Below are 19,714 nucleotides of genomic sequence, written 5' to 3' on the forward strand. Positions count from 1 at the left end.
ACGCCGGCTTGTGCCCGCCCTCACAGTCGGGCATATTTGCGGAATACACCACGTGGTGCCGCCGTTGACCCTGGCCATTGACCGAGCAACCCAACGTTCCTACCAGCTCCCTCCGCAGGAGAATGTGTTCTCTTAATTCCCGTGTCTCAGCCCTTGTTACCCCGTGTGTCATTATCTTACCCCGTGTATCACCCCGTGTATCACCCTGTGTGTAACTCTGTAATCACCGTGTGTCACCCTGTGTGTGGGGAGTTGTAGTGTAGCGGTCAGCTAGCTGCGCTACAAACCCGGCGACCCGAGTTCGATTCCCGCTCACGGCTAACACGAGCGACTATTATCTGATCCGGTCCTGGGCCTACCCTAGGTCGACTCAGCCTCAAATGAGTACCTGGTGTGATGTGTTAACATCGACAAATGCGGCCGGGCGTGGTGCTGGCCAAACCACCCCCTCGTGTGCCGTGCCGGTCTACATAGGTGCTACTTGCTAACATCACTTGCCCCAACAATCTGTTGAAGGCTACACGGGGGATCTTTGTCTTTTCGTCACCCTGTGTGTCGCCCTGCGTCTCATCCCCTGCGTCTCATCCCCTGCGTCTCATCCCCTGCGTCTCATCCCCTGCGTCTCATCCCCTGCGTCTCGCCCCTGCGTCTCGCGCCAGGCCCGGTGCGTGTGCGGGAGAGGGGGAGGCGGCTGCGTTCCCCCGCTCGCCGCTGCTGCCGGACGAGGCGCTGAGCTTCGCCAAGACGCACCCGCTGGCTCACCGCGCCGTCGCCGCCGTCTCCCCGCAGCCCTGGTTCGTGCGCTCTGGCACCCGGTGAGAACAGCAACAACGTCACCGCCGCAGCGCTCGTGCCAGGCTAGGTGCACCCTGAGGCCGGCACGTGAATTGCGGAAGGCTCGCTGGCCGGACAGCCCCAGGTGTGATGGGTTAACCGCCAGACTTGACTGGCAGATGCACCACCTGTGGAAAAGTACAAAGATCCCCCGTATAGCCTCAACAGGCTTTTGGGGAAATGGACCTACGAAAGCCGGCACTGGGGCACACGAGTGGGTGGGTGGCCAGCACCACGTCCGGCCGCCTTTGTCTCCCCAGTGCCGATGTTTATATTGCACCAGGCTGAGTCGACTTAGGGGACGCCAAGAACCGGTTCAGATAAACGTCACTGGTGTTGACCGTGAGTACGAATCGAACTCGAGTCGCTAGGTTTATAGCGCAGCGCGCTAACCGCTGCCCTAACCACCCCCCACCTGTGAGATCATGCACGCACACACAGATGTGCATGCACGCACACACATGCAGCCGCACATAGAGAGAGCGCCAGCTTTCGGACCCCCGTAGGACTCAAAACGCCGGATCCAGAATAATCCATCTTAACGCGCGACCTCTGCGTGACCCCCGGGCGTGACCCCAGCTACCGGCTGACCCACATCGCGGTGGACGTGACGGCGGGGCGCCACGGCAACGAGACGGTGGTGCTGCTCGCGGCGCAGAGCGGCGTGCTGCTCAAGCTGCTGCTGCTGCTGCCGCCGGGCGGCGGTGGCGCCGTGCTGCTCGAGGAGGCCGAGCCCTACAGCGCCCGCGAGTACGTGCACACATGGGGGGAGGCGCACCGCACGTCCACACGCTCGTCGCTGAAGCTGGCCCTGAGCGGGAATTGAACTCGTGTCCCCATGTCCCACTCTATGCCCTCCCAGTATCTCTCCCCACGTCTCTCCCCACGTATGCCCTCCCATGATCCCCCCCCCCACCTCCGCGTGTTCCCCACGTGTCCCCCCATCCACCGCCCCCCGCCCCATGTTCCCCTCCCATGTCATCCCATGTGTCCCACGTCGTGTGTGCCCCCCGTGCCCCACACCCGTGTGTCCTCGCTGTGTGTGCCATCACGTGTCCCCCGCCCACAGCTGTGGCGAGCGGTCCCCGCGCGCGGTGCGGGCGCTGCTCGTGGACACGGAGCGCCACGCCGTGTTCCTCGCTTTCTCCTCCTGCGTGCTACGCATCCCGCTCAGCCACTGCGCGCGGCACGCAGACTGCAAGAAGTGCGGCACAAGCTAGGGCACGCCGCACCACACGCCTAGCGCACGCTCACCTTCTCACGAATTCGTCGTGAACCCACTCCTCTCACACTCCCCCCACCCCCTTGCTCCACCCCCCACAAACTCCCCCCACCCCCACGCTGTCCACCCCCCATGACCGGGCCCCTCTTGTCGCAAAAAAACCTACAACAAATCCGGCCCAGATTGATCTTTGGGAACGATGTGGCCAAACTCGTGTCGTCAAGAGCCTGCCACCACCCGACCAGGCACAATAAACGTTGCCCGCGTGCGCCAGCATTGGACGAACGTCGGCGCTCACCGCTGCCCCGCCAGCTCGCTGCCCCGCGCTGTGCCAGGTGGTCGGTCTCAGGGCCATGGCCTCACTATGATGGACGGGAGTCGGGTCACGTTCGCACAACTGTCGACCCCTTATCAGTGCCCTACATTATTACACACCAATTCAGATCTTATTGGTCACCCCGTGCCCTTACAAATCTCAACGTTCATCCTACAAAGTGCTATCACACGGTAAAAACACAAAGACAATGTTTTTTTTAAAACTCAATGTCCCTGTACAAGAATACGGGTAAACCGTATGTGTCATGTGTACCCCGTGGGTTCCTCGCGGGTACCCAGACCGCATGCAGGGCTCGAGCGGAGGGTGGTACCGACGCAATTTTGGCCCAGGTGGTTAATGGGCCTGGTCAAAAAATCGATTATGATGAGTAGTAGTGGACTGACTGCAAAGGTGCAGGAGATACGCTGGTATTGACCTGCTCCGTCTCGCGTGGGCCCCAGGGCTTGCCTGGCGTCCCGGGACCCGTACTGCGCCTGGTCGGGGGGGACCTGCAGCCGGGTCACGCCATCGTCCCACGGCAGGTGCGGACGCTCGCGTACCGCACGCACCGCACACACCGCACCACACGCACCGATGGCACCGCACCATACCACATGCAACACACTACCCACTGCACCACACACCGCACACACCACACACCGCACGCACCCACCGCACCAACAACAACCGCAATTCGCCACTAAGTGGCGGTGACGTCACCACGACACTTGTGCCAGGCTATGTGCACCCTGAGGCCACGTGAAGTGTCGAACGGCCGCTGGCAGGTCACGGGGCAGACCCAGGTGCCACGGGTCGACTGACTGAGATGACTGGCTGATGCACCACCTGTGCCCCCTACTGTGCCAACCTGCTGTGCTTTAGCCACCTGGCGCTCCGCTCATTGTTCTGAGCGTTGCTCCTCCGCCCTCCGTTGTTGTTGGAGGGCGACTACCTCCAACTGCCCAGTAGCGTCCTTCACGAGCCTCCTCCACAGAGGCCGATCTTGACACCGCTGGTACCAGTCATCGGCAAGTTCACTCAGCTCCACGTCCTCCTGTACCACATCACTCCATCTCTTCTCTAGCCCGTGCCGCGCCCGCTTAGCCCCCTCAATCCGGCCGAACAAAAGCTGTTTTGGCATGCGGTGGCTGGGCATGCAGGCTACATGACCCAGCCATCGTAGCCTTCCCCGCCGGAGGAGCTCACCGATGGGACCTTGCCCAGATCTTTCAAAGATTTGTGAGCTCCTCACACAATCCAGTCTGGTTAAACCCAGGATGGATCGTAGGCAGGCCAGCCTAAATGTTTCCAACCAGCGAAGATGTTCCATTAGGGGGGTCCACGTTTCGCAAGCGTAGAGAAGGGAGGGAATGACCGTGGCCGAGAAGACCTGAAGCTTAGTGCGGAGCGACAGAGCAGGTAGCTTCCACACAGCGTTACGCAACCGATGAAAAGATATTGCCGCTCGACTGATTCGGAGTGAAACCTCTGCTGTTAAACTGGAGCCAGTCATAAGCACACTGCTCAGGTATGGGAAACTCTCCACTCTCTCCACAACTGCCCCATCACCGATGGGGAGTTGTGGGGGTGGAGTGTCCGATGGTACAAAATACCCAGGCAGGTGCTTAGTTTTGGTGGGGCTGATGGTAAGGCCCCACCTCTTAGTGGCACGCTCCAGTCTCAGCAGCAGCGTCTCCAACTCCTCCTCTGAATGAGCAGCTATTACCAAATCATCAGCATACATAACGTGGTTGAGCAATAGGGAGCCATCCCTTGACCGCACCCGGGCATCGATCAGCCTCCCATTATATCTGTACCATATGGAGATTCCCCCGGTACAGCTATTGAAGGCTTCACGAACTACGTGGTCAAAATAGATGTTAAATAATGTGGGAGCCAGAGGACATCCCTGACGCACCCCAAGGTTAACAGGGAATGGCTCTGACTCCCGGCCACGAAGTTTTACCCGGGCCCGCTCACCATCATGAAGGTCCGTAATGATTGTGAGCAGAGGGTCAGGTACTCCAAAAGCACGAAGAACAACCCAGAGCCCAGGCCTACTGATGGTATCATAGGCCTTGACCAGGTCAATAAAGCAGAGATGTTGGTCTTGTTGGAATTCCCTACACCTCTGCTGTAACAGACGGACAGAAAATATGGCATCTGTGCAGGACCGCTCTATCCTGAAAGCGCATTGGGGCTCCGCACGCCTCTCCTCAGCGTGCCTGGCAAGGCGATGTTGAATAATCCTTGCCAGGACCTTTCCCGGCACACTGAGGAGTGCGATGCTCCTGTAGTTGTTACAGTCTGTGCGGTCCCCCTTCTTAAAAAGGTGGACCACCAGGGCATCCTTTCAATCCTGCGGAACTCGTCCAGTGGTCCAGACTGTTGTTATGATGTCATATCGGGCAGTCTGTGCACAAACGCCGCCCTCCCTCAGCATTTCGCTTGGGAGATCATCTCTGCCCGCTGCCTTTCCTGGTCTCAGACTCCGGATCGCCTTCAGTACTTCCTCAATAGATGGCACCTCAGCCAGCCACTCGCAGGGGGTGACTTCTTCCAATATTTGAGGCACCGCAGCCTCAGCAGGGTCATCCTCACTTTGTGCCATGATGTTTTCCTGGTTCAGGGATTTTCCCTCCCCCAGGACCTCACAGAAATGCTCAGCAAATCTGCAAACCTGTTCCTGGGGGTCAGAGATTGGGTCACCGTTTTTTTCCCCTAATGATGGTAATAGGTGTGGCGCTGCAGATTACTTTTTTGATGGAGTTAAATAGAGATTTGTGATCACGGGCCACTGAGGCAGACTCCATCTCCTCAGCAACCCGCGACCACCACCCATCCTTGCAGCGCCTCACGGCTCTCCGAACCTCCGAGCGAAGGCTGCGGTAAGCCTCCTCATTCTCTGACGTGGGATTCTGTAGCCGGTGACAGTGGGCCTGTCGCTTTTTCTCAACCATCCTGAACACCTCCTCTGTCAGCCAGGGTCTCTGGGGAGGTCTGGACCACGTACCCAAAGCAGCCATTGCAGCTGCATGAGTCACAGTCCTAAACCTCGCCCATTTACCCTCGACATCAGGAGGAGTCGGGGACGATGCCAATCCCAGCCACAAGCGATGATGAAATTCTCGCTTGCAACTTTCATCAGATAACTGAGACCAGGCCACTTTAGGTTGGAATGGGGTCCTGGTGTACACCCACCACCGGAGTGGAAAAATGGCAGGCGCATCTTACAGATGACTGGTCGATGGTCAGAGGGCAGATCAGCTCCACGGTAGGTCCTGGTGTCAAGGACATGGGCTCGCATCCGCTGGTCCGTCACTATGTAGTCCAGCACAATACACACACGACATGCACCGCATTACACTCAATAACCCACGTACACCACAAACACAGACCGTACACCACAAACACAGACCGTACACCACAAACACAGACCGTACACCACACAACACAGACCGTACACCACAAACACAGACCGTACACCACAAACACAGTACACCACAAACACAGTACACCACACAACACAGACCATACACCACAAACACAGACCGTACACCACAAACACAGTTATCCACAAACACCGTACACCACAAACACAGACCTTACACCACACAACACAGACCGTACACCACAAACACAGACCGTACACCACACACACAGTACACCACAAACACCACACAACACAAACACAGTACACCACAAACACTGTACACCACAAACACCGTACACCACACACACAGTACACCACAAACACCACACAACACAAACACAGTACACCACAAACACCGTACACCACACCACAGACCGTACACCACACAACACAGTACACCACAAACACAGTACACCACAAACACCGTACACCACAGACCGTACACCACACAACACAGTACACCACAAACACAGTACACCACACACACAGTACACCACGGACACAGTACACCACAAACACAGTACACCACAAACACCGTACACCACACAACACAAACACCGTACACCACACAACACAGACCGTACACCACACAACACAGTACACCACAACACACAACATCGTACACCACACGAACACCGTACACCACACAACACAAACACAGTACACCACACAACACAAACACCGTACACCACACAACACAAACACCGTACACCACAAACACCGTACACCACACAACACAAACACAGTACACCACACAACACAAACAAAGTACACCACACAACACAAACAAAGTACACCACACAACACGAAGCGCCACGCACTGGCAGCGCCGTCACCAAACGGCAGCAGCAGCAGCAGCCCCACTGAGACGCGATGGTTTGGGGATGTTTGGGGGTGGTTGCTGCGTGGCGGTGTCGGTGGGGGGCCGTGCCTAACTGGATGGGGGGGGGGTCCCCTCTGTGCCCCCAGCCCCATGGCGGAGCAAGCCCTCGCCACGGGGAGCGTGGGGAACCTGCCTGACTGCGCCGGTGAGCCCCCCACAGTCCCTGCAGGGGGGGGGGGGGGGTCCAGTGTCTCTGTCTGTGCCATGTGCTGTGGTAGATCGACACTTCACGTGGCCTTAACGTGCACATAGCCTGGCACAAGCGCCGTGGTGATGTCACCGCCACCGGTTGTTGTTGCCGTGGTAGTGGTTGGGGAGCGGCGGTGGAGCGATTCGCGAGCTGTGCTATGAATCTGGCGGCCCGAGTTCGATTCACGCTCGCGGCCAACACCGGTGACGATTATCTGAACCGGACTCGGAAACTCAAATGAGCACGTGTTGCGGTGTGTAGTAAACATCGCCACTAGGGAGACAAAGGCGGCCGGGCGTGGTTCCGACCACCCCCCTCCACGTGTGCTGTGCAGGCCTTGATAGGTGGTCGCTAATAGCACTTGCCCCAAGTCTGGTAAGGCTATACGGTGGATCTTTGTATTTGTGTGTGCTGTGTTTTGACTTTGGTGCAGTGGCCAAGTGTGTATATTGTAATGGGTTGTGCGAGATTGTGGTGGCACTGGTTATGATGGTGACGATGCTGATGACGTCGATGGTTACGACTATGATGATGGTGGTTGCAATGATGATGACTTTGGTGACGATGACGACGACGATGACGACGATAATGACCACGACGATGTTGACGATGATGACGATGATGATGCGTCTCCATTACCCCGTGCTTCCACAGACTCCGTTGTGACGTCCAGCGGTGAGTGTCTCCTCCACAGCATCACACGGAGCGTCACGGTGTACGAGTAGTGAGTGTCCTGCGTTTAGTGTCAACTGTGAGTAGCGATTGTGAAGTGAGTGCGTGAGTCATGTCAAGTGCGAGTCGTGTCAAGTACCAGTCGTGTCAAGTCTGAAGCGTGATTGCGCAGTGTCAAGTGTGAGTAACGTCAAGTGCAATGACTGTGAAGCGAGTGCCAAGTGTGAATAGCGAGCATCCCGCGTATCGCGAGTGACCGCTGGCGCCGTGCGTGCCGCCACAGGAGCGATCCGCGAGCCGCGGGTCTCCTCCTCCCCGGGCCGCGTCCCCGCCGGCATCGTATGGCTCTGCCTGCTCGGCGCCTTCACTCTCGGCGCGGCGCTCTCCTGCGTCGCCACCGTCTGCCTCTTCCGCCGCTGCCGGCCCCGGCGGCCCGAGCGGCCGCGCAAGCCGCCGCCCGCGGCGCCGGCCCCGGGCGCGGGCCCGGGGCCGCCGGGGCCCTACGCCCGTTCGCGACTGCTCGAGGAGCTGCTGCTGGAGGGCGCCGCGCGGGGCAAGGTCGACGCCGTGGCCAGGTCGGCCGCGCTGCTCGTGCCGCTCATGGCCGTCGGCAAGGTGGACGTGACGGCGCTCGAGTGGGCGGGGGGGCTTCCCCCGCCGTTCCCCCGCGCCGGCGGCCGCCCCCTCCCCGAGCTGGCGGCGCTGCCCACCCCCGAGTCGACGCCGCCCGCGACGCGCAGGAAGACGGGAGGCGGGGGCGGCGCCGCGGACCCCCGGCCGCGGCCGTCGCCCGCCGCGACCGCCGCGGCCGCCGCCGTCGCTTTCACCGTTTGGCCCCAGAAGAGCGCTGGGTCCGACGCGACGACCACGGGGGACCCCGGGCAGCAGGGCCACGCCGAGCGAGCGAGCGCACCCAGCCTGGCGCTCGAGGAACTGCTCAGGAAGCTGCAGGAGACCGGTCAAGTGACGCAGTGCATCCTGGGAGACGGGCGCCGTCCCCGCCCGGGTGGCCGTTTGCCGTGCGCGCCGCCCGAGCGGTCGGGCGCTCCGCTCCGCCGGCACCGCTCGCGTCCCCCGTCGCGCTCCCCGCCGCGCCCCTCCGCGTGGCCCCCCCTCCCTCGCGGCGCGCGGGGGTCAGCCTCGTCTGGGAGGGGGGCGGCTCGTGAACCCGGCCCCCCCCAGGTCGCCGCGTTCCCGCGTCTCGGCGCGCGCAGAACCGCAGCGGTCAAGCCGGCGCCGGCCCCGAAGCCGCCGGGCGCCACTCCCCCGCCAGCTCCTCCCGCCGGCGCTCCCCCACCCCGCGCGCCGGTCTCCTCCTCCTCCTCCGCCGGGCGCGCAGCGTTGCTGTGCGGACGCTAAGCGCCGGGAGCGGACGGGGGGAGCGCCCGCCCGGCCCGGGGACGTTGTGGAGCCGTCGGAGGCGTCGGAGCCGGCGCCCCGGAGGCGCGATCATCGAACATCGGCGGTGGTCGACGCCGGACGGCGCCACGCAGCGCCGCGACCAAGGGCTTCGGGCGCCGGCGCCTCATGCCGGATAAACGGCGGGAGGCGCCGGCAAAAATAAAGGGGAACACGCGAGCTCCTGGCAGAATGGTGAAACGAGCACACAGCTATGTGTGCGTGCAATAGCGATTGGAGTGCGCGGGCCTGTATGTGCGCGCGTGAGCACCAACACCAATATTGGTGTTGGTGTCTAGGGAGTGGTAGTGTAGTGGTTCAAGGGCGGCGCTACAAACCCGGCGACCCGAGTTCGATTTCGGCTCGCGGCCATAAACACCGGTGACGATTATCTGAAACGGTCCTGGCCCTCCCCTACGTCGACTCAACCTCAAATGAGTACCTGGTGCGGTGTGTAAACATCGCCACTCGGGAGACAAAGGCGTGGTGCTGGCCACCCACCCCCTCGTGTGCCGTGTCGGACTTCATATGTGCTGCTCGCTAACAGCATTTGCCCCAGAAGTATGGTAAGGCTACACGAGGCATCTTTGTCTTGGTGTCGGTGGAACAGCAGCTGCAGGTTGAATGGAACCGGCTTCAAGAGAACGTAACGGGCGGCGCTTGTAGCATTGGGACTCGACCGCCCCTTTTCCACTGGAACATCTGAGCCGCGCCAGCGTGGTGGGGGGGGGTCCCTCGCAGTCCGGGTGGCTTTACCACTTTGCTCACCAGTTCTTAATCTGGCTGCGGACCAAACGGGGCCGAAGAGCCCCGAGCGAGGCCAATAATTTTTTGTGCGTGCAATGTTCACGGCACGGCTTGGTTCCTGCAGTGGAAAACACATCCTGGTGCTTCCTGACCCACGCCAGTGGGCCCAACTGTGGCCCTGGCGCAGTTCGGTCGTGCCAGTGGAGAAGGGGGGTAGACGCGTACGCTAATTCGCAACGCGGGGGGCGAGCGTGGGGTGAGCGTGGGGTGAACAGCGCCGGAGTAGGGGGCGAGCGTGGGGTGAACCGTCGACGCGTCGGGCGAGCGTAGGGTGAACCGCGCCGGCACGGGAGGGCGACTTTCCCACTCACCACGTCTCCCGACGCGGAGGGGGCCTGGTTCAGGCCCACAGTCCGTCGCCGTGATGGACGTCGCGGTCGTGATCACGCTTCGCCCCGTCTCCATGGAGTTGGCAAACGCTTCAGCGGAGCAGACTGGGTTGCGGCACAATGAAGTGGAGCGAGGTGGACTGAAGCACAATTGAGTGGAGCACACGAGAGGGGGCTGGAGAAGCACATTGGACGAGATTGGATAATGCAGGTGGGGAGGGGGTACTAATTTGCTCACACTCCATTGGATTGGATCACTGCAGTGGAGTAGATGACACTGGACTGGAAGCATACGAGAGGTGACTGGAGCACACTCGACTGGAGTGGACAATGCAGGCTAGGACTGAAATTATCACACCAGACGAGAGTGGATTAGACGAGGAGCCGTCAGCAACCTCCGTGTCACTGACCAATCACTCATCGGTGTCCACCATCACATGTTTTGGTGGACCCCCCCCCCGTGCTTCCGACGTCACGGTGGTGTCAGATGTAATACTTCCGGTTTAGTTTAAAGGCGTCAGGGGGGGCTCCCACATGGTGGGATTTGCCCCGGACCCCACACCCCCCTATGGATGGCCCTGCTCGTGCTAATCAAATACATCACATCCCAGGACGCACGAGACGAAGATGCGCCGATGGATGGGACATGACGGTGATCGCCAACAGTAGTAGAGGATGGCTGCCGCCAGAAATATATGGACCCATTGAGTGGAGTTGAGCACAATGGAGTGGAGTGGGTGTTGCTGTAATTGCAGGCACCGCCGCTGCGTGTTTACACGGGCTCCGTCGTCACGGGGCCCAGGGGGAAAGCGGTGGGTGGAGGTAGCAATCCCAATCCGAGCGGCGCAGAGTCCGTGTCGCGTCGACACAGCAGAATCATCAGCCAGCTCGCGTTTCGCCTGTTTTAATAGCTTCATGTATAGCGCATTATGACTGTGATAATAATAATAACCATTCTCTTCCAACATAGCACTATTTTTTACATTAAAAAAATCAATCAATAAAAAATGGTGTCGTCCTCATCTTGGCAGTATCGGGCCGGGCAAGGTCGCAATAAACGTGACACAAGCTGCCCGCTAGTGCAGCCTGGGCCCCCGCGCTACACGGAGGAGGAGGAGGAGGAGGAGAGGGGAGGAATCATTACGAATCGCGTCCACTTTCCACCTCTTCCAAGATGTCGGGCCAGTGTGGAGAAGTAGGCAGAATATCCCCTGTTCGGGCTCTCTTTAGAGCTCCCTGTAGTGGAGGCCTTTCCGCCAGCAGTGGCTCGAGTAAGCAATTTCAGGGCTGCACCTTCACCCGTACCGTGCCCCCCCCCCCCCCCCCCACCCCATAGCAGTGCACACGCTCGGCTAAACCTCCCCCTCCCACCACCACCAACCACCACTACCGGCGGCGGCGGCACACCCTACGAGCTACAGTATCGGAGCTCTGACTAAACCGGAGCCAAGATGGAGTCGCCGTTGTGGAGCCGGGAGCGGGGCCGGGAGCGGGGTGAGCGATCAGAGGATCTGTTCCGAGCTGGAGGCCGAGATGTCCAGGAGGCGCCATGCAGCCAGAGGATTGAGCTCCTCCTGGTCACGGCACAGAGCCCACACGTACAGCATGCGCACCACCTTGTCCTGCAGACACACGGGTGGGAGGGGGGGGGGGCGTTAAACCGCGCGGACTTTAAACCGCACGCGCGCTCCTTTAACTCCCTGCGGGGGGGGTGAGAGGTTGTGGGTACGCACGGGGTCGCCCTCCACCGTCTGCCCCTTCGAGTCTCGTAGCACCAGCACGAGCTGAGCCTGGAAGGTGATGATGAGCACGGGGCCCTGCTCCATCAGCTTCCCCATCGCCAGCTGCGTGTACGCGCGGATACACACAGCGTCGCACGGTCACACGCGTGGAGATGCACGGTCACACGCGTGGAGATGCACGGTAACACGCGTGGAGATGCACGGTAACACGCGTGGAGATGCACGGTAACACGCGTGGAGATGCACGGTAACACGCGTGGAGATGCACGGTAACACGCGTGCAGATGCACGGTAACACGCGTGCAGATGCACGGTAACACGCGTGGAGATGCACGGTAACACGCGTGGAGATGCACGTTAACACGCGTGGAGATGCACGGTAACACGCGTGGAGATGCACGGTAACACGCGTGGAGATGCACGGTAACACGCGTGGAGATGCACGGTAACACGCGTGGAGATGCACGGTCACACGCGTGGAGATGCACGGTAACACGCGTGGAGATGCACGTTAACACGCGTGGAGATGCACGGTAACACGCGTGGAGATGCACGGTAACACGCGTGGAGATGCACGGTAACACGCGTGGAGATGCACGGTAACACGCGTGGAGATGCACGGTCACACGCGTGGAGATGCACGGTAACACGCGTGGAGATGCACGGTAACACGCGTGGAGATGCACGGTAACAGGCGTGGAGATGCACGGTAACACGCGTGGAGATGCACGGTAACACGCGTGGAGATGCCGAGAGACGCGGTGAACCGCAGAGACACGTGGTGACACCCGGACACAATGGATGCACGCAGCAGAGCGGGAGTTGACCAGTGAGTCGCAGGACACAGAAAACAGACTACAGCATAGCAAAAACACAGGTTCATAGGACAGCACAAAGGTTATAGCTCAGCATACAGCCCGTAGCACACGGCTCGTAGCACACGGCTCGTGGCATTCAGGCACTAGCATACAGGACAAAGCACGCGGTTCCGAGACGCGGTGACAACGACGACAGGGAGGAGGAGGGGAACTCACGTCAATGTTGTCGATGTCAAGGATGCGCGAGTGGAAGGAGCAGCCCATGGCCTTGGCCTGCTTGATGGGGTGAGCGAGCTGACTGTACGTCTGTGAGATACCAAACACGCGCACAAAAAACCGACCCGCCCCCCCCCCATGAAATCCCAAGTTACTCATTTCAGCATTGCAATGTTTGGCCACTACAAGTTACATTAGATGCTCTTTTGTTTGTTTTATCGACGGAAGTCATGCAGAACAACATAGAGAGAACATTCAAACTCCACGCAGATGCCTGAGTCGGGAGTTGAACCCAGGTTTCTTGCTTGCGAGACACGAGTGTCGCCACCGCACTACCGCCCGCAATGGCAAGAGATTTTGGCAAACGCCAACATTCCAAACAGTTTTACACGTCGGCTTTCGCGACCAGTACTCAAATTCTAAATGTTGTGGATTCACTCTTCAAACGCACCGGTGGGCTGAAGAAGTTACTAATCGGCGTTTTGTTAACGTGACACATTTTTTACTGATTGGCCGTGTCGGGTGGTGGAGGGTTGCGACACATTTATAATAACGAGATCTATCCCAAAAACCTTTATCATGACCTCAATGTTAATTTGAATTGGGTCTCCCTTGCCGCAGATGCCGTTGATTGCTTTACACGTCACGTGAGACATGTAGAACAAGTCTAAAGGACTGGAGTTTTGGAAGCCCTGCTCTAAGACCGAGTCTCTGTGCAGGTCTCTGTGTGACTCTATGAGCCTCCGTGTGAGTTTATGCATCACTATGTGAGGACCACAGAGTAGAACTCAACATTCAATGGGAGGCTTTGAAGCAGAAATCCACCCCACATCAACTGAAGCCATTTGCTAGCTAAACTCATCTGTACATAGACTTACAAGGTTGCTATCCACCACAGAGTTGGAGTGATTAAATAAGTTCATGTCTATGTGAGACAGATTTGTAGCAAAACTGGATTGAGAGATGGCGATGGGTGTGGGGAGGCCTTTATCCAGCAGTGGATAGACACTGGCTGGTGATGATGATTCCTCCTCCAGCCATACGTGAGAGAGACTCGGGCGGATGAGTTTGGGTGTTACGCTGCGCTGTGCTCAGAGGGGGCCTGGGTATTGGAGAATGACAGGGAGAGCAGGGCAGACTCACCGCCTGGTAGCACCAGTCCTGCAGCACGTCCAACTGTCCCCGCAACATCGCCTGGGCAGAGACACGGAGACATGCAGGTGAGCGAGCGAGGTCCTGGGTGGAAGAGTGAGGATATGGATGAGCGAGGGAGGTTCTGGATAAGTGGGGTTCTAGGTGAGCGACTGAGGTTTTTGGTGAGGGAAATTCCAGGCGAGCGAGCAAAGTTCTTCTGCGTAAGCAAACAAGGTACTGGGCGAGTGAACGAGGTGCTGGGTGAGCGGAGTAAGAATTTGGGCGAGCGAGTGAGCACACCTCCAGCACGTTGGGGATGATGTCCTTCTCGCACTGCATGAGGAACCGCTCCTTGTCGAAGGTGGGGTCCACCTTGAGGATCTCTGTGAGCACCTCGGACATCTCCGTCTTGGAGAAAAGTCCCCCTGCCAGCAGAGCACGGACACGGCAGACGCTTCACCCCCTGCTCTTTAATGATGCGGGCGGAATCGGACTTCAAACCTCTCCGAGGCCGAGAGGGAGAGAGAGAGAAAGAGATTACTCACCGACGAGCTGGGAGACTTTGTCGGTGAGGGTGCGTGACGCGCGGATCATAGCGTTGTCACTCTCGTCGTAACGCATCTTCATCTCAAAGAACCCTGCAACACGGCCCACGCGGTGCAGTGACGCGGCGCACGCTCACAGCTTCACTCGCCGTGCCGACACCGCAACCGACACAGCAGCACCACGGTGGTCTCACCACACTTTACACCACGCGCACGCACAGCGAGCCCCACCACACACACTGCTCCAAGACCACCCACAATAGTTGCTGTAAGGGCTGCGGTAACGTTAACCACGGCAACGTTACGAAATCTCCACAATCTAGGACAGGGTTCGGCAATGTGCGGCTCTTTAAGGACTGCTTGTGACATCATTTATGAAGGACCACCGTCTCGTTTTCAAATGGATTGTGGCTCTTTAAATATTGAAGGTTGTTTATAACAAACTCGAAAAAATTTGCGCTTCTTGTTATTTCAGTTTCCGACCCCTGAACTAGGACAACCACACTCACTATCCACTACAACCACACTTGCTATCCACTACAACCACACTCACTATCCACTACAACCACACTCGCTATCCACTACAACCACACTCACTATCCACTACAACCACACTCGCTATCCACTATAACCACACTCACTATCCACTACAACCACACTCACTATCCACTACAACCACACTCGCTATCCACTACAACCACACTCGCTATCCACTACAACCACACTCACTATCCACTACTACCACACTCACTATCCACTACTACCACACTCGCTATCCACTACAACCACACTCGCTATCCACTACAACCACACTCAGTATCCACTACAACCACACTCACTATCCACTACAACCACACTCACTATCCACTTCTACCACACTCACTATCCACTACCACCACACTCACTATCCACCACTACCACACTCACTATCCACTACAACCACACTCACTATCCACTACAACCACACTCACTATCCACTACAACCACACTCACTATCCACCACTACCACACTCACTATCCACCACTACCACACTCACTATCCACTACAACCACACTCACTATCCACTACTACCACACTCAGTATCCACTACAACCACACTCACTATCCACTTCAACCACACTCACTATCCACTTCAACCACACTCACTATCCACCGCTACCACACTCACTATCCACTACTACCACACTCGCTATCCACCACTACCACACTCACTATCCACTACAACCACACTCACTATCCACTACTACCACACTCACTATCCACTACAACCACACTCGCTATCCCCCACTACCACACTCACTATCCACTACTACCACACTCACTATCCACTACTACCACACTCAGTATCCACTACAACCACACTCACTATCCACTTCAACCACACTCACTATCCACTTCAACCACACTCACTATCCACCACTACCACACTCACTATCCACCACTACCACACTCACTACCCACTACTACCACACTCACTATCCACTATTACCACACTCACTATCCACCATTACCACACTCGCTATCCACCACAACCACACTCGCTATCCACCGCTACCACACTCGCTATCCACCACTACCACACTCGCTATCCACCACTACCACACTCGCTATCCACTACAACCACACTCACTATCCACTACTACCACACTCACTATCCACTACAACCACACTCGCTATCCACCACTACCACACTCACTATCCACTACAACCACACTCACTATCCACTACTACCACACTCACTATCCACTACTACCACACTCACTATCCACTACAACCACACTCACTATCCACTACTACCACACTCACTATCCACCACTACCACACTCACTATCCACTACAACCACACTCACTATCCACTACAACCACACTCACTATCCACTACTACCACACTCACTATCCACTACAACCACACTCACTATCCACTACAACCACACTCACTATCCACTACAACCACACTCACTATCGACTACAACCACACTCACTATCCACTACAACCACACTCACTATCCACTACAACCACACTCACTATCCACTACAACCACACTCACTATCCACTACTACCACACTCACTATCCACTACAACCACACTCACTATCCACTACTACCACACTCACTATCCACTACTACCACACTCGCTATCCACTACAACCACACTCACTATCCACTACTACCACACTCACTATCCACTACTACCACACTCGCTATCCACTACAACCACACTCACTATCCACTACAACCACACTCACTATCCACTACAACCACACTCACTATCCACTACAACCACAATCACAATGCACGAAGGGTGAGGAAGGGTGAGGTTAGGGTTGGGGTGAGGCTAGGATTAGGGACGGAGTCTCACTGTTGAAGACGACGTTCCCATCGCGGAACTCCCTCCACTGTTGATACCAACGTGAGTCCTTGTGTAGCACCACACCCATCGCCTCTCTGGGACACAGGTACACAGCATGCATCATACAGCACACATGGCATACAGGCACACAGCGTGCATCATACAGCACACATGGCATACAGGCACACACGGCATACAGGCACACAGTACGCATCATACAGCACACACGGCATACAGGCACACAGTACGCATCATACAGCACACAGTACGCACCATACAGCACCCACAGCATACGGGCACACAGTACGCATCATACACCACACATGCACACAGTATGCATCATACAGCACACAGATACACAGTATGCATCATACAACACCCACAGCATCCAGGCACACAGTACGCATCTTATAGCACCCACAACATACAGGCACACAGTACACATCATACACCACACATGCACACAGTATGCATAATACAGCACACACAGCATACAGGCACACAATACGCATCATACACCACACATGCACATAGTATGCATCATACAGCACACACAGCATACAGGCACACCGCATTAAGCAGACTGGTGTACACCACCACCATCGCTGTGTCTCGTGCGTCTCTCCGTGTCTCCGTGTCTTGTGTGTCACGCCACCCCTGGTGCTTCACGCCGTAGCTGCGGCTGCCGCCGCGTGTCTCACGTGTTGGCCGAGAAGATCTTCTCCTCCGTATCCTTGTCGGCGGCGCCCTCGCTTCGCTTCCTCAGCACCCCCGGGGGCCGGTAGCTGCCGGTGCGGCCCAGCACGCTGTCGTCGATCTCCCTCTTCACCGACTCCACGCTCTACACCACAAACCAGCAAACTCACCAAGATGCGCTGGCGCGTGTGCGTTTTGTTGATCGGTGTGTGTGTGCTTCCGTGAGTTGATGTGTGTTGGGAGTTTTACTGTTGGTTTTCATTTGTAACTCGTGTTTACCCAGGAAAACCCCGCTGAGCATAAGGACTCTTTTTCCAGAGGGTCCTGCCAAGTTCCCGTAGTAGGGGGAGGGGGGGGGGCGGCAATGATTGCTGTCTGTGGGTGTGCATTTGTGTGTGTGTGTTCATGTGTACGTTGGTGCGTTGGGCTGTATTGCTGTGGGTGTTGGTGTGTCGATGCGTGTTGGTGAGAAGCCGGGTGTGACGTCGGGTGTGACGCCGTCAGTACCTGTGAGATTGCGCGGAATGCCGACGTCTTCCCCAGCATCTCCCCGCTCCGCGACACGGACTGCGCAGAGTCCTTGGCGGTGCGGGCGGCTCCCTCCACCCCCTCCTTGAGCCTCTTCCCAATATCGGTCTTACCCACCTCCTCAAAGCCCTACGGCACAGTTACACAAAGATCCCCCATATAGTCTTAAACAGACTTTTGGGGCAAGTGCTGCATGCTAGCAGTGCCTTTGAAGGCCGGCACGGCACACGACGTGGTAGGTGGCCAATGCCATTCCTGGCTGCCTATGTTCCCCAAGTGGTGATTTTTTTACACAACGCACCAGGTATTCATTTGAGGATCTGTCAACCTAGGAGAGGCCCAGGACTGGTTCAGATAATCGTCATTGTTGTTGATGTTGCCTGTAAGCGGGAATCGAACTCAGGTTTCCGGGTTCGTAGCACAGTGTTCTTACTACTGTTCCACCGCTCCTCAATTACAAAGCCAAAGATCCCCTGTATAGCCTTAACAGACTGCTTGGGCAATTACACACACATTCATACACGCACTGAAATACACCCACCTCCTCAAAGCCCTGTGGCATAGTCGCACACACACGTGTACAGGGCTACACCACCATCACACAACCACCTCTTCACTGCTCTGTAGTACAAGCACACACGCAACATATACACAAGACACAAGATACACACAAGGCTAGCCAGTGAACAAAGATGGTCACTGCATATCGTGAACTTTCAGATGCACTTCTTCCGCCGTCTGGAATGCTCTTCCTTCCCATATTAGGAAGCCACTGGAGCTATGCACTTTTACATTTAGATTGAAAACTAATTTCTTTTGGTCTTTAGTTTGTTGTCCTTCCCCCACTCATCCGATTGACACGGTTGGCTACGTACGGAGTGAAAGAAGTTCAACATACGTACACACATCGACACACATTACACACACACACAGGCGAACCTAATAACATGCCAACAGTTGGTGAAAGAGGCTGAATGATCCTCCACAAACAAGGTGTCGATTCTAGCTTTGAGTCGACAAATCGACACAGCACGTCATCCCGGCTCGCCTCACACCTCCTTCACGGTGTCCGACAGCTCTTCCATCTTCTTCTTAAGCTTTTCAGACGTCTTCAACGTCTCCGATTCGATTGTTTTCTAGATGGACAGAAACGGCAGGCAGTGGCAGACAGAACAGTGGAATTGACAGTTCTCGCTCACCGCAGAACCTGCGGTGAGCATGTCACAGTGTCTGTGTGGTTGTTTTCCGATGTTTGCGTATTCATGATATCTGTTTGTGTGTGTCTGTCTGTGGTGTGTGCATATTTATGGTGCCTGTGTGTTCATGATGTCCGTGTGTTTCTTGCATGTGTGTGTGTGGTGCCTGTGTGAGTATTATGTGCCCACAGTGTCCGTGTGTTTGTGGTCTCCATGTGTCTGTGTTATTTGCATGTGTGTGTATGTATGTCCCCATGGTATCCGTTTGTGATGTCCGTGTTTCTGTGTGTTATTTGCATGTCTGTGTGGTGTGTGTCCATATGCTTGTGGTTTCCATGCGTCTCTGTGCAGTGTGAGTGTGCCTGTGTGTTTGCGGTGCCTGTGCGGCGTGCGTAATTCATACT

The 19,714-nt window shown here is 56.8% G+C and overlaps 2 protein-coding genes across 3 annotated transcripts in view; one reads left to right on the top strand and one right to left on the bottom strand.

Annotated features, from left to right (window-relative positions):
• LOC116953636 (semaphorin-6D-like) overlaps positions 1-11,092 on the top strand; it is a 24,893-nt gene extending 13,801 nt beyond the window's left edge. Inside the window, exons 12-18 of the mRNA XM_076051854.1 lie at positions 660-815; positions 1,414-1,584; positions 1,904-2,038; positions 2,834-2,914; positions 6,775-6,833; positions 7,533-7,553; positions 7,834-11,092. Coding sequence (XP_075907969.1) covers positions 660-815; positions 1,414-1,584; positions 1,904-2,038; positions 2,834-2,914; positions 6,775-6,833; positions 7,533-7,553; positions 7,834-8,909 — 1,699 coding nt within the window. The 3' untranslated portion in view covers positions 8,910-11,092. The remainder of the gene's footprint in view (positions 1-659; positions 816-1,413; positions 1,585-1,903; positions 2,039-2,833; positions 2,915-6,774; positions 6,834-7,532; positions 7,554-7,833) is intronic.
• TIMM44 (translocase of inner mitochondrial membrane 44) overlaps positions 10,973-19,714 on the bottom strand; it is an 11,708-nt gene continuing 2,966 nt past the window's right edge. For both annotated transcript variants that reach the window (XM_032974027.2, XM_032974029.2), the window contains exons 4-13: positions 19,170-19,250; positions 18,094-18,243; positions 17,592-17,731; positions 16,900-16,985; positions 14,540-14,632; positions 14,295-14,419; positions 14,004-14,054; positions 12,861-12,950; positions 11,818-11,928; positions 10,973-11,706 (exon numbers count right to left, since the gene is read on the bottom strand). In XM_032974027.2, the coding sequence (XP_032829918.1) occupies positions 11,587-11,706; positions 11,818-11,928; positions 12,861-12,950; positions 14,004-14,054; positions 14,295-14,419; positions 14,540-14,632; positions 16,900-16,985; positions 17,592-17,731; positions 18,094-18,243; positions 19,170-19,250 (1,047 nt within the window). In that variant the 3' untranslated portion in view covers positions 10,973-11,586. The remainder of the gene's footprint in view (positions 11,707-11,817; positions 11,929-12,860; positions 12,951-14,003; positions 14,055-14,294; positions 14,420-14,539; positions 14,633-16,899; positions 16,986-17,591; positions 17,732-18,093; positions 18,244-19,169; positions 19,251-19,714) is intronic.

This window comes from Petromyzon marinus, chromosome 52 (genome assembly GCF_048934315.1).
Source record: "Petromyzon marinus isolate PM22_M1 ecotype Great Lakes invasive population chromosome 52, UKy_Petmar_22M1.pri1.0, whole genome shotgun sequence".
In the NCBI taxonomy this organism is placed as follows: Eukaryota; Metazoa; Chordata; class Hyperoartia; order Petromyzontiformes; family Petromyzontidae; genus Petromyzon; species Petromyzon marinus.